The sequence below is a fragment of the Mustela lutreola genome, chromosome 7 (genome assembly GCF_030435805.1).
Source record: "Mustela lutreola isolate mMusLut2 chromosome 7, mMusLut2.pri, whole genome shotgun sequence".
NCBI classification, from domain to species: domain Eukaryota; kingdom Metazoa; phylum Chordata; class Mammalia; order Carnivora; family Mustelidae; genus Mustela; species Mustela lutreola.
This window is the reverse complement of record NC_081296.1, coordinates 104,985,446-105,002,136: the sequence shown is the minus strand read 5'-3', so window position 1 is coordinate 105,002,136 and position 16,691 is coordinate 104,985,446. Positions and strand designations below refer to the sequence as shown.

Sequence of the window (16,691 nt, the reverse complement as noted above, 5' to 3'; positions counted from 1 at the left end):
CAGACACGTCTGAGTCCGATGGCCCCTTCTCCCTACATCCTGCAGGTGTCCTTGTCCCACAGTTTCTTCCCTGCTGCCACAAAGTGGCCCCTCGGGCCGGGGCTGGGGGATGATGGGTGGGTGTTGTGCATGAGTCCCCCGGAGCCTGCTTTTTGTACTCTGGAGAATGAAATCCAGTTTATCCCAGGCAGCTCTCTGTCATCATCATACTTTCGGTATTGACTGACATTCCAGAATGATCCAAAAATGGAACGAGTTTCCCCTTAAATCCTTTAATATTAAGAGTTGGCTTGGGTAGATTTGGTGATTTCGTGCTCTCAGTGATATCAATGGAACAGCTTTTTTTTATCAGAGAAAAGCATCCCAGCTGCACACAGGGAGCCCGTGAAGAACATGATTGGATGAAGTTAGGCAAAGTAGCCTTATGTTAAGCATCTTGTTATAAGCCAAAAGCTCTAATAATTTAGAATGGACTATAGCTGGAACCATAACTAAGCTGAGCTGGCTACTCCCAGTCCTTTCTGGATCTGCTTAGGAAGCCCTTAATCTATAAATTATTATGTCCTAGTCTTTCCCTTGGCAGCCTTCGCTGCCCTGTGTGCTGAGTGGCATCTGGGTGGTGTATGTGAGGTTTGGAGGAGAGAAGAGGATGGACAGTCCCTTAGGAGCAGGTACAGCATAAACTGCAGGGTCCTGAGATAGACCAGAGTTACAAAATTAAGAAAGCTTTATTTTATTCTGTCATGTATGACCCAGGTAACAAAACAGGCTGGAATACATGACCCCACAGTTACCACTTAGTTTGTTGTTCCTTTGTGTCCAAAGCAAAGGATCTTGATAGGAATATTTCTACTTGAATTAATAGGGGAACCCACTAATTGATGTATTACATTTAGGTCTTGAAGGATTCAACTGTTTGAAGTATTAAAAAGTAACCACTTTGCAGATACCTAAGGCCATGTAGTACAAAATACATATATTTTTTGTATTTTCTCCTTTCGTTTGATATTGACAATAAATTCAAACATTTACTGGGAGCATGAAGGGAGCCATTTTGTCTTTCTAACAAAGGGGTAAGGGGGCAAATCACTTAAGTGCTCCAGATGTCAGCTTTCTTTGCTGTTAAGACAAACATTAGCTTAAATGATCCCTGAGGTCCCAGCAAGCTCTTACCTCCTATAAATCTATTTTTTCCAATGATGTTAGTCAATTTTTCTTTTTCATATTCTCTAAATTTTCTTGAATGTGCGTATTTTGCTTTTTAATATAAAGTAAATCTTTAAAAAGAAAAAGGGAACACATTTAAGCATTTTTGTTCTCCCTCAGGTCCTAGATTCTGTGCAGAGAAAGTATTTCTGTGCTGAAAAATTGACTGACTTACCTCTTTTGTGATATGTACTCAACAACGAAAAGAATGCACGGCATTGAACCTCACCCTGTGTTTCGTATTTGCAGTTGCAGGCCCTTCCTCAGCTGACCAGCAGCGGCTTCCTTCCAGCTTTGGATAATAAGAAGTACTACTGGAATAGGAAGAAAATGAACTACCAATTTCCAAACATTTAAGGAGCTTGGAGCTAGATGATGAAAAAGGAGTTAGTCGATGATTTGGAGAAAACGAAACATATACATTTGTTTGAAAACAATCACCATGTCGAAAGGACACCAGGAGAAAACATAAGTCACAAACCAGGAGAGGCCACCTGGCAGAAGAGAAAGGGAACTTCCAGAGGCAGCCTTCCAGGCTTCACGATGGTGACCAGAACAGAAATACTTGTTTGGATTTTCACTTGCATTTGTGTTGTATCTAAGTAGCTGAGCTAATGGACAGAAATATAAACTGTACCTACTATCCCTATCTTTGGCAAAATTAGAAATGTAGGAAGGATTTATGCTTTTATTGTACCATACGCAACAAGTGAGAAGTGGATTACAAAATACCCAGATGTATTTCTTGCAGAGATTTGCCTTGAGTCCTATACCCTGCCTTTTCAGACTGTCTCAACATCATATTTAAGAAGTTTTAGTTCCTGAAATCAAAATGCTTATAATTCTATTTCTTGCTTGCTCTATATTTAGATTTTCATATTTTTAAAACATTTTAGACTATTGAAGAGTCTTTCAAAATAATTAAAATCATGGATTATCGTAACAGCATTATTTGCTTGCATATTTAATGTAACAAATGTCTACATTTGTAGACATTTGTTACATATACTTTTGTCATTACCTTTAGTAAAGGCTGCACCTGGGTCATTTTTGCAGGCAGGATGGGTTTTTATAACCCCTCCCCAGGTGACCCAGTTCCCTTTACGAACTGGTGTGAAGCCTGGTAGCTGACTAAGGCTTGAATCAAGGGGTAGAACAAGACCTACAGGCTTCACGGGAAGTGAGCCTATCAGCCTGAAAGTAATTAGTTCTTCATTCTCTCCAGCTCCGCCTCAGACTTGGAGACAGATTTACAGGCAGGACTATCTATAATGATCTGGGCTCTGCAAAAGTTGCTTGTTGAGTTCTTCTTTGGACCATGAAAGACTTTAGGTTGTACACTGATATTGTCCTGGAAATAACCTTTGATATTGTATGTGTGTGTATATATACACATATAAATACATACACATACGTGTGTATGTGTATATATATATATATATATATATATATATATATATATATATATATACTGTGCTAAGAATTGGCAACAACTGTTAAGAAAGTAGTCCAAAATGATTCTGAGTATTCTTAGCTTTGTATCATGATACTTATCACGTTATTAGCTTTGACTTGGCCTGCGCCTCCTATTCCAAAAGATTTTTCATCCTCGTCCCCTGAACACAAGGGCAGGATGGAGCTCACGTCTGTTTCTTGTAGCTCACTGCCAGTTTTGGTTGGTGTGCTGCTGCTGCTGCTGTTTCCTCAGTGGTTCCCAGCCATGGTCTTTGAAAATGTATTCTACTGTCTCTTCAAAACCTTCTCCTCTTCTCTTATTAGTTTACTGCTCTAGTAATTTCCTTCATGACAGCATTTGTCTTTATTCACTTACTGCTAAGTAACTCACCAAATTCAGGCATCTGTTCAAGAATTTTGGCTACTTCAGCCAGTTTAATGATATCCTAAGACTCCCTGATGTGTATAGCTTCTTGCAAAGAGCTGACCCTGGGTTAAATACCAGTCGCAGCAGTATCTAATTCTTCTTATTTGGCTTTGATTCAAATGACAAGGAAGGACATCCCACTTCTGTTTACATTTTCTGTTTTCCTTTTTAACCCAAAACAATGCATTTGACGAGGCAGATGACTGTAACTGCCTAATTCATTCCGTAGTTTTATAGAAAACCATTCAGAATATAAAAGTAGTTCTGGACTAAATTGCGGTGAATCAGTTGCCTCACCATACAATAATCAAATCCGAGATGGAAGCATTCATTTTTTCTAATGAGTTCTATTAAATATGTACCAATGCTTAATTTAACCACATCTGTAATCCTTCGTCCAGCACGGAATCACCACTGTTTCACATGATACTGTTCTATAGCTTAGTCTTTCTTTTTTTTAATTTGCTGTGTTCTGATTTTATAATTGACAGTGAAAATTTTATTTATAAATAGTATATCATTTATGGCATGTGCTATTTACATAAGCTGGCTTCTAAACACAACAAAAATTCATTTTTTTCCCAAATGCTGCATCATACACTGTTTATTTTAAAACTATTTCTAGTCAAGGTTATAGTTAAGAGTATAATGTTCAAACCAAACATACAGAAATCTATAAACAAGGTGGCATATCATTAATAGTAATAGAACCAGGGCCATTTCAGGGTAAAAATAAAGATCTGTTTTTATCAATATCTGATATTGTCACTACTTTCTAGATAAAAACTGAATTTTGCACTTATACTTCATTTTGATGTCCCTTGAACTCATAGGAAGAGGTAACCAATATGTATGGGGGAATAAAAATTAGTTTCTAATTGACATGTTAAAATTTCCTATTTAAAGCAATCTTTTAATTTAAGCAAAAAAGAAGTATAACCGGGCTGGTCTTCATGATCATTTCCTCTGTTCTACTGTAGTTGGCAAAACTATTTGAATTCAGCCAAGTATTTATGTCTAGTTTTAATAAAACCCTAGACTAAGATTACAAAATAGACAAATTAGCCAAAGAAAGGTGTATGTTATAAAGAACACAGGAATGTAGGATCATGGAAATGCATGCAAATCCTGGGAAGCGATACAAATGCCTCAACAACCACCGAATGCCTTTCATCATTGACTCCACCAACGAATCTGAAATTTAGCTTTTAGTTTATCATAATTGCACTTTTATGGTAACATGCTTCAATAACTTTAAAGTAAAAGGTAACAGTAGTATGAATTACTGATAAAGTACTATAAAGAGTATCTGTGTTGCATGTTTAAATCACTTAATTTTTTTAGTTTTTTTAATATATTTTTTAAAGATTTTATTTATCTGACAGAGAGAGAAAGAGACCACAGTAGGGGAAGAGGCAGGCTCCCAGCTGAGCAGGGAGCCTGATGAGGGGCTGAATCCCAGGACCCTGGCATCATGACCTGAGCCTAAGGCAGATGCTTAACCTACTGAGCAACCCAGGTGCCCTAAATAATTTTTTTTTTTTTTTAAGATTTTATTTGACAGGCAGAGATCACAAGAAGGCAGAGAGGCAGGCTCCCTGCCGAGCAGAGAGCCCGATGCGAGGGAGGGGGGGGCTTGATCCCAGGACCCTGGGATCATGACCTGAGCCGAAGGCAGAGGCTTTAACCCACTGAGCCACCCAGATGCCCTGCCCTAAATCACTTTAAAGAACTCTGTCATCATCTACAACAAAAGTTATCTACATAGATATTTATATAAAATGAGGAATATATCAGAATTAAACTGCAACCTGGTTTCCATTTTTCTTAAAATGACTTAATGTGCATAGATTTTTACTTCCAACTTAGTAACTTCAGTGAGTCATGTCTGAATATTAATTTTCTACATGATGGGCTCTCTGCTTCTGAAACATGATACAACATCCTTAAGTTCTGTTGATGATTATGTAATATTTACTGCTATTTAGGATCAACAATTTTAAATGATACTTTATATTGAAAGAAGACACTTATTGAATATTATTATTTTACTTCAAGTCTAATTTTAGTTCCAGAGAAGGCAGTGCTGTCTTAAAGGTTTGGATAAGATTTTCTTTTTCTCTTACTCCAGGAAGATCACTTAACAACAAATACTTGAGGTTTCTGCAGAAAAAGAAGAAAAAAAATTACTTCAGTTGGTCTTTACTCTTACAGCTTTAAAACAGACTCCATTAAAGGCTTTAAAAAAAAAGTACACACAGAATGCATTTATATCACACTATACTATACTGTCAAAATGACTTTCAGAACAGCAATTTTAAGAGCGCTACTTTAAATGAAATTCATGCTAGGAACTAAGCCAGGCCTTGGGAAGTTTAGTTGTTCTGAATTATACCAATAATTCTAGCTGAATCTTTCCAAATACTATATATGTATTATAGCATAGAACTCATTTGCATGTGAAATATGAAACATGAATCTTAATCTAGAAAGGGATAAAAATTAGGGAAGTTCTTAAAGGAACTTCATTAAAAAATGAAGACTCAAAGCCTCAACTAATGTAAGAGATAATCTACTGCTTTTGGTTCCAATGTTTAAAACTTCTCTCCTAAAAAGAAATAAACTTAAAAAAAGCATGGGGAGATGCCCGGCTGGCTTAGTCAGAAGAGCATGCAACTCTTGATCTTGAGATTGTGGGTTCAAACCCCACATTGGTTATAGAAATTACTAAAAAAAAAAACAACCTTAAAGTTTCTCAAACTTCCTGTGATACTGAGGTTAGTGTCAGAACATGGGGAAAAAAATGAAGAGGAAGCATAATAGCAAAATAAAAAGATGAAGAGGAAGCATAATAGCAAATGCCCACTGACCGCTTACTGGAGCAGGCACCACACTAGATGCCTTAATTATTATAAACAATAATTATTATAATTAGTAAGATTGTTATAGTCATAGCCCCACAGTGCAGCAGCCACTCCAAAATATGAGTATTAAGTAAATAGTTCTTTTTTAAAGAGATGTCCCCTAAGATAGGCAATAAAATGTTAATGTATTAAGGTTGATAATTTTAACTGTTTGACAGTATTACAGATGAAAGTTAAGTCATTTTATGTATTTTTCCAAATCAAAAAATGTGCCACCTCTCAAATGTTTTAAATTCTAATTATTCAGGGCCCCTGGCTGGCTCAGTCGATAGAGGATGCAACTCTTCATCTCAGGGTTGAGAATTCAAGCCCCACACTGCGGACGGAGTTTACTTAAAAAATTTTTTTTTAATTTAAATTCTAATTATTCACTTTAACCTCATCATCAAGTTTCCATTTTGGCAGTGACCACCTACCTTAAGTGATATAAAGCAATGATTCCTTTGTCTGTGATATTCCCACATGAAATTATTTCCATTTCCAGTATGCTTTTTTGTAAATTTTCCAGTTTACCAAGTTTCTCCAAACAGTCATCCTCAATATAATGACACTTGCATAGTCTTATTTTTTCAACGTGCTGTAGGCCCTCTGGGAGATAAAAGGTACATTTTAAGAATCTGCTTTACCATTAAGATAACCAGCTGTCCTAGTTTGGCCAGGACTATTCTGGTTTTAGGACTGAAAATCCTATGTCCTGGGAAACCTCTTAGTCCCCTGGAGGGGGAATACCTGGATGATGAGTTACCCTAATAACCATGCAAGATATTCACTATCCATGCTGTGCTAATGGACAGAACCATTCTGTAATCAGATGATCAAGTAATGCAGGAAAGAAATGCCCACACAAGCAGAGGCTGTAGGGTAGGATCATTCTTACATTACTAAGAGTTTCTCAAATGATGGAAATTTGACAAAGGTAGTTTGATAAGCAAGGCCTTGAATTTTAAACCAATAAGCATGAAATAAAGGCATGCAGAGACAAGCTTAGTGAAGGGAGAAAGGAGAAGGTGTTTGTAACCTCTATTTAATTTTTAAGAATCTCACACAGGACTCAAGACTGGATGGTACTGGAAAGGGTAAAAAGGAACACACCTATGTCTGCTAAATAGTGAGTCAACTGCAACAAAATGTCACTGCAAATCACCCACGTTTCCCATAAGCAAATGATAGGGTAGTTACCCAGATAATCAAATCCAATTCTCATGATACAGGACTCGGTGGCATCAATTGCCTGGATCTTGTATTTTTCCAGAGGTCCTGTTGGGAGGTGGTTGTAGTCCTTCTGCCACCTCTCCTGGCCATGGTAGCGCACCGTGGCCCCACAGCGTAGCAGCCACTCAGATGCTGCCCTATCGGGTCCCACATCCTTGATGCGTTCATAATCTACTCTGTTGGCAAGAGAGCAAAAGCAGCTCATTTTTAGTATAATCACTAGCTGCTCAGCTTTAGTCGTCAGCATAAATATAGTACTTCAGCAACTTTTCCTTTCAGATGACTGAGGAGGGAAAGAAGTATGTTAGGAAGAACCAGGTAAAAAAACATAGGATGGCTCTTCTCGCTCCCTTGTTTTTGTTTCCAAGTGAACTCAGTCAAGCTTATTATTTTTATATGGGCTTATCAGCCAGACATGAGTCTTCATTGATTCATATGTAGCACTGTGCTTGACACCAGGAGGTTCTCCGTAACCATGGATTGAGCAAATGACTATATTTGGTTATTGTTTTTATTAATGATTAAATATAAAAGGGACTAATTTTGAATCTATGTTCAAATTAATCTCATTAAGTGACTCTTATTAATTTCTACATATGCCCTTTCCTCTAATGAGTTGTGTTAATGTTTATTAAGCAATGAGATTAATTTCATTACCTTCAAAATGGTATATCTAAGAATGCCACCCACTTTTTTGTTTTTTGTATTTTTTAAAAGATTTTATTTATTTATTTGACACAGAGAGACAATACTTACCACAAGTAAGCAGAGAGGCAGGCAGAGAGAGGGAAGCAGGCTCCCTGCTGAGCAGAGAGCCCAGAGACCCTGGGATTATGACTTGAGCCAGCAGAGGATTAACCCACTGAGCCACCTAGGTGCCCAATGCTACCCACTTTTTGAACAAGTTGAGTCCCCGGTAGTCTTAAAAAGGCTAACTGTATCCCTTAAGAAGCCATAGAATATTCTAAAATTACATTTGCTGAGCTTTTTGGGTTACAAAAATAATATATTTTCATTTTATAAAGAGTTAATAGGCATCAAAAGGACAAATAAAATGACTGAAATCCTCAACACAGTATTTTGTAATCGATTTTTCTGGTCTTTATTCAATGTCTGTGTGTATCTTTTACTTGTTTTTAAACAAAATTAGTATCCTATTACCTACCTTGTACAAAAAAGCATTTGAAATACAAGAAATAACCAAATTAGCTACTGGAAACTTATCTAGCTGTAATAATGGCCATGTTTCTTCACTTCAGTTAGAGTAACTTACTTATTAAACACTGCATTCAACCAGCCCCAAAAGTTTCTGTAGTCACATGACCGTGGGGGTTTCTTTAAGCCACACAACTGCTGGGAAATTTTTCCAAACAGCATCACTTGATCTAGACACACAAAACAGTATTCATATTAGATCATTAGCTGGCAATCCGAGCCATACATCCAGTAACTTACTTTACAATTTCAAAGTCAGTGCTCTTGTGCCAATAAAGCTGATGAGTCATTTACCACTCAAAGTTAACAAGCAAGTCACTCCTGTCTCTGTTTCTTGGTTTCCTTGCTGCAAGAAAAGAGGGGCTGGATTGGAGGGTCTCTAATATCCAGCCTTGATATTAAGTTTCAATCTTCAACCCTCAGTTGGAGTCTGCCCACAGTATCGCCAGCAGATGTCCGTCCAGTATTGCACTTACACAGTTGATGAAACCAGCTGTGCTCCCAGTCTACATTTCCAGTATCAAAATGACAAACCAAAATCAGCTAGGGAGCAGAGTGCCGAGGTTAAAATGCTTATAGCCAGGAAGGAAGAGGAGACATGAAAACAGACCTCTCTATGCCAAGGTTGCAAGTAATAGCACCAGAACAGTGCAAACACAGACCCGTCCAAGGGCAGCTAGGAAAGACTGGGCAAGTAACCTCACCTCGCTGACCCTTGGTTTTGTCACTTGTAAAATGAGATGATTTGCTCAGATGATTTCCAGCTGTAAAAAATTATAATCATGAGTTGAGAAAGTTTTCTTGCTCAGAAACTAGGTTTCTGAGCGGAGTCTCAATCCGATTTATTTCAGTTCAAGCTTCTCTAGTAGTGAGCAATATCAGGGGAAAACAAAGATAAATGAAATGTGGTTTCAACCTTTGAGTTGCTGAAAAATTAATGCAGGGTGGAGTGAGGTAAAACAAATTACCAGGTAGTTAAACGGTAGAACCTGAAAAATTCCCCAGAGTTAAAATAAGAATGGACCTGGATTTCAACAGGAGAAAGTATGTCAGCTGATTAGCCGAGGCAGAACCTTTTAAGGCATGTTGTAGTTCAGTTTGGTGAGTACATGGGGATCCTGAGAAGAGGAGACAATCAATTTACACAGTCACATCAGGAAGAGTTTTGCCAAGATCAGCAAGGGACTTTATTTTTTTTTTTTTTAAGATTTTATTTATTTATTTGACAGAGAGAAATCACAAGTAGGCAGAGAGGCAGGCAAAGAGAGAGGAAGGGAAGCAGGCCCCCTGCTGAGCAGAGAGCCCGATGTGGGACTCGATCCCAGGACCCTGAGATCATGACCTGAGCCGAAGGCAGTGGCTTAACCCACTGAGCCACCCAGGCGTCCCTAGCAAGGGACTTTAGACTGTTTGCTGGAGGCAGTTGGGTCACTGAGATTTTTGCAAAGAGCACTGGCATTGTTAGAGCTGTGTTTGGAATACTACTTGGCCAACAGCATCAACGCTGAGGGTCCATAGAACAGAACAGTGAGACAGCTAACAATGGCTTTAACTACATGTGCCCATGGGAAAGGACCAAGTGGGGCAAGAATGGGAATGACCATTACAGAGTGGATTCTACATGGCTCAGTGAGATGCTGAGGCAAGGGCCAGAATAGTTGAAAAGGACACTAAGTTTTGGTCCCAGGTCAACGGTTAGATGGTGATGTCATTAACAGAAGTCAGTATCAGGAGGACAGGTTATAGGTTTCCCCCACCTCCACCTCCAGTTTTTCATACTCAAAATATGAAGTGTTAGCAGAACTTCTAAGTGGAGATAACCAACAAATTAGAATCAAAGTCACAAAATGGGACAACAGGAATGAACTTAGACACCTAGACCATCCAGAGATGAGGAAACTGAAGCCCTAATATTAAGTAACTTGCTGACATTCTAAATCCCTTCTGGAACAAGGTGGGGTATTAATAAATGCATGTATTTAACAGGTCTTATTTAATGTTTCATGGCTAACTGGTGGCAGCACTGAAACTGGAACTTAGTTCTCCCTCCTTCCAGTCCAGGGCTTTTTCCTCAGTCCCAGATGGTATTAGAACTGGGGAAAAGGAAGACTAGAGAGAGGCCTGAGTGAGAACCACCTTAGAGCCAAGAAGTGACTGAAGATGTTGAGGTTCTAGAACAGTGAGAGATGAGATCTGTGGACAGAACCTGGGATCATCTTCCCTCTTCATTTCTTTTAAGGTTTTATTTGACAGAGAAAGTGCACAAGCAGGCAGAAAGGCAGGCAGAAGGAGAGGGAGAAACAGGCTCCCCGCTGATCAGGACAGCCCGATGTGGGGTTTGATCCCAGGACCCCAGGATCATGACCTGAATGGAAGGCAGACACTAACAAACTGAGCCATGAAGGCACTCCTCTTCATTTCTTTTCTACAGTCATTACTGCAAACCTTCCCCATGCTATCACTCTCTTGTTCTTATCCCTTCCTAGCTTTTTTTTTGTGAAAATTCTTTCCACCTGTGACCACTTTTTAAAAAAAAGATTATTTATTTATTTGATAGAGGGAGATCAAAAGTAGGCAGAGCAGCAGGCAGAGAGGGAGGAGGAAGCAGGCTCCTTGCTGAGCAGAGAGCCCAATGTGGGGCTGGATCCAAGGACTCTGGGATCATGACCTGAGCCAAAGGCAGAGGATTTAACCCAGACTGGGCCACACAGGCGTCTCCTGTGACCACCTTTGATAACTCGACTGGCTGTCAATTTCATTTATCTGGGTTTTCTAGCTTCAACATAGGCTGTTCTATTTACCATCCCTCCCCACTCCACATCCCCATCCTGTCTGTAGAAATTTTACTCAACCTCAAGGCCTCATTCATCTCCATCCATCCATCCATCCATCCATCCACTCAGTAAGTATTTACTGAATGTCTGCTATACTCAGTGACAGAGATACAATGGTAGGATTACAAAAACAACAAAGGAGAGACACAGAAAGACAAGATTCCTTGTCCTCACAGAATGTATAGTCTAATGAAGAAGATAGACAACATAAAAACAAATAAACATGCAATATGTCTTAATAGAGGTATGAACAAGTTCTGTGAAAGCCTAGAGGAGGAAGTGAAGAGAAGGCTTCACACTAGAGGGGTCTTTTGAGATGGGTCCTAAAGGATAATTAAGGGTTTTGAGTTAGCAGAAAAAATGAAAGGTATGCAGACCAAAAAGGACTTCAAGGATCACGTCTTATTCATTGCCATTTTTCTTAGCACCTAGCACAATGCCATCCACCTGATGCAAGAGTTTAATAAATATTTGCTAATTAGTAATCTTTAATGGTTGGTATATTTCCATAGAGACAGATAAAACCAGAGAGACTGTTATTAAATAGGTAAATTAGAGTGGTCTGTGAAAATTGAGTACTTTTACTTGATTCATTTTGGTTCACCTTATAATTCAGCTTAAAGGAAAGATGGAATTTACACTCACTATGATCTCTAAAAATATTAGATGCTATATTTAAAATAATTTAAGCATGACTATAAAAACTTTACTTGGAAATAAAGGTAAAAAAAGTAAATTGGTAGGTTTTACATTCTCAACTGCCCCTGTGTTCATTTTAGAAATTTCAGATGAATTCAAGCTGTTGCCGCTGGGAATGTTTTCTATAAGGAAAGCGGAGACCTCTAGTGGTGAGTGGTGATTGGGGAAAAAAAATGTTAACAGCAAGTTAAAAAAAGTCACTAATAAATTATTGCTTCAATAAATAATTCAGAAATTAAAATCATTTTAAAAAGCTCCTTCTTACTATCAGAACCGGGCTTAGGACAAATGTTTCTAAAAATTGCAATTATGCTTGTAACTTAGAGAAGGGCAGATCTCTATGTCTAATTCAAAGTAAGATATACACAAAATGTTTCTGAGTAACAAAAACATTTGGTTGGTTTGGTTGAGAGTTCCCATTTGCCTAAAAACAGTAAGTTTTTGTTTGTTTGTTTGTTTGCTTTAAGTGGAAGTTCTGTTTTTACTTATCTAGGCTATTAAGAGTGATGGCTAATTAAGTGGTTCAGAAGACTGAACTAAAGAACTAATTCTTTTTCTTTTTTTTTTTAAGAACTAATTCTTGAAAGTAAATAAAATTTGGAGGTATGGGGTGGTACTGGAACTGGGCAGATCCTCCCCCAAATTACAGCCCCACCTCACTGCAAATCAGTGACTTCGATTCTTATTCTTGAGGTGTGTAAAGTCTAATGAACTAGAACTGAAGAAATCATTAGGAATTGGAAGCAAAGGGGCACCTGAGTGGCTCAATGGGTTAAACCTCTGCCTTCAACTCAGGTCATGATCTCAGGGTCCGGGGATTGAGCCCGCATCATTGGGCTCCCTGCTCAGTGGGGAGCCTGCTTCCGCCCCTCTCTCTGCCTGCCTCTCTGCCTACTTGTGACCTCTGTCTGTCAAGTAAAAAATCTTAAAAAAAAAAAAAAAAGGAATTGGAAGCAAAATTCTCTAAAGCCATTCCTAGGCCAACATCACATGGGGCTCATTGAAGTAACACCTTACAGGTTCTGACATACATGGAAGATGAACATGAATTCTCAGCTAAGGGTGGTGTCATACCAAAGACTTTATGGGGGTGTATGAATGAATGTAAGGTGAGCTCTTGATTTGAAATTACTTAATTGAAACAAATTAATGTACAGTCAAACCTAGGGGAGAGGGTAAACAGGAAAAAATTCTATACAAAGAGCAGGTGTATTGCGAGTTCCTTTACCTTGTTAAACTAAGAGGTATGTACTCAAAATCACATGGTAAACAAGTCACTACTTTGGTTTCAACTGGCCCATGAAAGTCTGACCACAGACCATAGACATGTATAATTCTGTATTTAACCTAGTTACAAACTATGTGCTGTGCAAACTAAAAAATAACCATCTCCACTACATATCTATCAGCATGGCTGAAATAAAAGATAGTGACAACACCAATTACTACTGATGGTAAGTAGACACCAGATCACTCAAACATTGCTGCTGGGAATGTATAAAGGTACAGCCACTTTGGAAAGCAGTTTAGCAATTTTTTACCAAACTAAACATGCGCTTATCATATGTATGACACAGCAACTGAACTCTTGGGCATTTATCCCACAGAAACAAAAACAGGTTCACACAAAAAGCAATACACTGATGTTCATAGCGGCTTTACTCCAAATAGCTGAGAACTAGAACTGAGTTGTTCTTCAATGTGTGAATGTTCAGCCTATTGTGGTACATCCATACCATGAAATACTACTCAGCAATAATGAATAAACCTTTGATACATACAACAATTTGGATGGATTTCAAGGGATTATACTGAGTAAAAAAAAGTTAATTCCAAAAAAGTTATATACTTTATAGTTCTGTTTATGGAACATTTTTGAAATGACAAAATTTTAGAAAAGGAGAACAGATTGGAAGGGGGTGCCCTGAAGAAGAGAAGTATAGTAATAAAAGGGCACCAGGGGGCACCTGGGTGGCTTAGTGGGTTAAAGCCTCTGCCTTCGGCTCAGGTCATGATCTCAGGGTCCTGGAATCGAGCCCCGCAACGGGCTCTCTGCTCAGTGGCGAGTCTGCTTCCCCCTCTCTCTCTGCCTGCCTTTCTGCGTATTTGTGATCTCTATCTGATAAATAAATAAAATCTCTAAAAAAAAGGGGGGGGGGCACCAGGAGGAATCCCTTGTGGTGATGGAAGCGTGTTGTAGCTTGACTGTGGTGGCAACACAACAATCTACACACTTGGTAAAAATAATATAGAACCAGGGCAGCTGGGTGGCTCAGTCGGTTAAGTGTCTGCCTTCTGCTCAGGTCATGATCCCAGAGTCCTGGGATGCCATCAGACTCCCTGCTCAGCAGGGAGCTTGCTTCTCCCTCTACCTCTGCCTGCCACTCCCCCTGCTTTTGCTCTGTCACCAAATAAAAAAATAAATAAAATCTTAAAAAAAAAACAAAACAAAAAATACATAGAACCAAATACACACTTGTAAAGCTGCTGGAATAATATCACCGGGATGTGTCAAGGTCAGTTTCCCGGTTATGATACTGTACTATATTTTTGCAAGATGTTAGCATTGGGGGAGAATGGGTAAAGGGTATACAGGATTTCTATTGTTCCTTACAGCTGTATGGGACTCTACAATGATCTCAAAACAAAAAGTTGAATTTAACAAATAACCATCTCTTATTTTCTTTCCATTTGCGAAGAGAAAAGCAAGTAACATTCTACATTGTTTTCACAAATAAAATAGTCAACTGTCTCAGAAGTAAAATCATTTAAACATAATAAAAGCAGTAATTTATTCAGTTGACCCTTGAGCAACCATCCCCCCAGCTGCTGAAATCTGCATAGAAGTTCTGACCTTTCAAATTTTTTTTTTTAAATATTTTATTTATTTATTTGACAGTGAGAGATCACAAGTAGGCAGAGAGGCGGGCAGAGAGAGAGGAGGGAAGCAGGCTACCTGCTGAGCAGAAAGCCCGAAGTGGGGCCCGATCCCAGGACCCTGAGATCATGACCCGAACCGAAGGCAGCGGCTTAACCCACTGAGCCACCCAGGAGCCCCCTGACCTTTCAAATTTAACTAACAGACTCCTGTTTGATTAGAAGTCTAGCAACACAGCTAACACATATTTTGCATGTTATATGTATTATATACTGTATTTTTTTTTTAAGATTTATGCATTTGAAACAGAGCGAGGTTAGCACCAGCCAGACGAAGAAGAGGGAGAGAGAAAGGGAGAATGGAGCTCTCTGCTGAGCAGGGAGTCCAGTGTGGGGCTCATCCCAAGTCCCTGGGATCATGACCTGAGCTGAAGGCAGATGCTTACCCAACCAAGCCACTCAGGTGCCCCTATATACTGTATTATTATAAGGTAAACTAGAGGGGGGCCTGGGTGGCTCAGTGGGTTAAAGCCACTGCCTTCCGCCCTGTCATGATCCCAGGGTCTTGGGATGGAGCCCCGCATTGGGCTCTCTGCTCAGTGGGGAGCTTGCTTCCTCCTCTCTCTCTCTTTCTGCCTGCCTCTCTGCCTACTTGTGATCTCTGTCAAATTAAAAATAATAATAATAATAATAAGGTAAACTAGAGAAAATAAAATGTTAAGAAAATCCCAAGGAAAATACATTTACAGTACTGTACCAGATTTATTGAAAAAGATCTGCCTGTAAATGGACCAGAATAGTTCAAACCCATGCTCTTCAGGGCTCAACTGTACTTCCCTGTGCTAAAGACCCACGAGCCTTTTCTCATGTACTCCACACAAGAGCCCCCTGAGAGGGACACGGCTTGTACTCCTGGTCCACAGAGGAGGATCTGAGGCAAAGAGGCGAAATGACTTCCCCAAGCCATCAGACTAATACCTGGAATCAAATTCAAACAAAATTCTTCCAGCAATACAGTTTTTAACATTCTACTTTTGTTCTGTTCAGTTGTGCTGACCCTAAAGATTAAAGACTGCCATCAAGCACGGAGGACAGGTGTGGAACTGCCACGGGAACAGTGAACGAAACTTGATCAGATGGTCACTTGGGGATGACACAGCCCACCTCCCTCACCTTACAGATGAGGAAAAGGGGTGAAGACACCGGTACAAGTGAGTCGCTGCACCCAGCCCCGCGCAACATGTTTAAAACCGTATCTCGACCCAGTATTTAAGGAAACCGGCTGCTAAATGATAGCAGAGAGGACACCGCCGGGAGCCCCGCAAAAACAAGGCCAGAAGACTACAGGCTGCCAGACGTTGCCGTGACCAAGAGCCTCCGTCCGGAGCCAGGGCCAGGGCCAGACAGCCAGCACTCCTCCACGGGCAGTTGGCCTGACGGGGGTCAGGATGGAGACCTCCGGTGGCTAGCGGCGGGCGGGGGCCGGGCCGAGCGGGAGGCAGGGAGGCTCGCTGAACCCGCTCAGAGGAGAGTTTTCAACCCCCTGTCACGCCCCGACTTTCTCCCAAAGTCCAGAGGACGCTGAGCGGTGAACACCGAGGACGCACGACTCGACAGGCCAGATTTTCAGTCGACCCAGCCGTGGGAGAAGGAAAAGGGCAGAGCGTAACCACCACCCTAGAACCGCCTCGCTCAAGGCCTAGCTCCTCTACTCACAGCGCCGGAGGAAGGGAGGGAGCGAGCCAGCGCGCTGCACGTCTCCCGCGCCGCGGGCCTGCCCTTCGCCCTCCGCCGCGCGCGTCCATTGGCCCCTGGCACCGTCCTCACGTGGGGCGTCGGTGA

General features: G+C 40.2%; 2 protein-coding genes across 4 annotated transcripts in view; one reads left to right on the top strand and one right to left on the bottom strand.

The window, feature by feature from the left end:
• CDKL1 (cyclin dependent kinase like 1) overlaps positions 1–3,843 on the top strand; it is a 54,284-nt gene extending 50,441 nt beyond the window's left edge. The window contains exon 10 of the mRNA XM_059182043.1: positions 1,456–3,843. Within this exon, the coding sequence (XP_059038026.1) occupies positions 1,456–1,563 (108 nt within the window). The 3' untranslated portion in view covers positions 1,564–3,843. The remainder of the gene's footprint in view (positions 1–1,455) is intronic.
• Positions 3,675–16,676, bottom strand: DMAC2L (distal membrane arm assembly component 2 like). 3 transcript variants are annotated; one of them, XM_059182044.1, is made up of 5 exons: positions 16,023–16,555; positions 8,498–8,609; positions 7,192–7,400; positions 6,429–6,600; positions 3,675–5,251 (listed from the first exon to the last, which is right to left on the bottom strand). In XM_059182044.1, exons 2-5 carry the CDS (start codon positions 8,599–8,601, stop codon positions 5,137–5,139), a joined length of 600 nt encoding a protein of 199 aa, XP_059038027.1. In that variant the 5' UTR covers positions 8,602–8,609; positions 16,023–16,555; the 3' UTR covers positions 3,675–5,136. The 3 variants fall into 3 exon arrangements, with proteins under 3 accessions (XP_059038027.1, XP_059038028.1, XP_059038029.1); XM_059182045.1 differs by lacking the exons at positions 8,498–8,609; positions 16,023–16,555 and adding an exon at positions 16,566–16,676; XM_059182046.1 differs by lacking the exons at positions 3,675–5,251; positions 16,023–16,555 and adding an exon at positions 16,566–16,651 and having other exon boundaries at positions 6,425–6,600.
• Between the last annotated feature and the right edge of the window lie 15 nt (positions 16,677–16,691).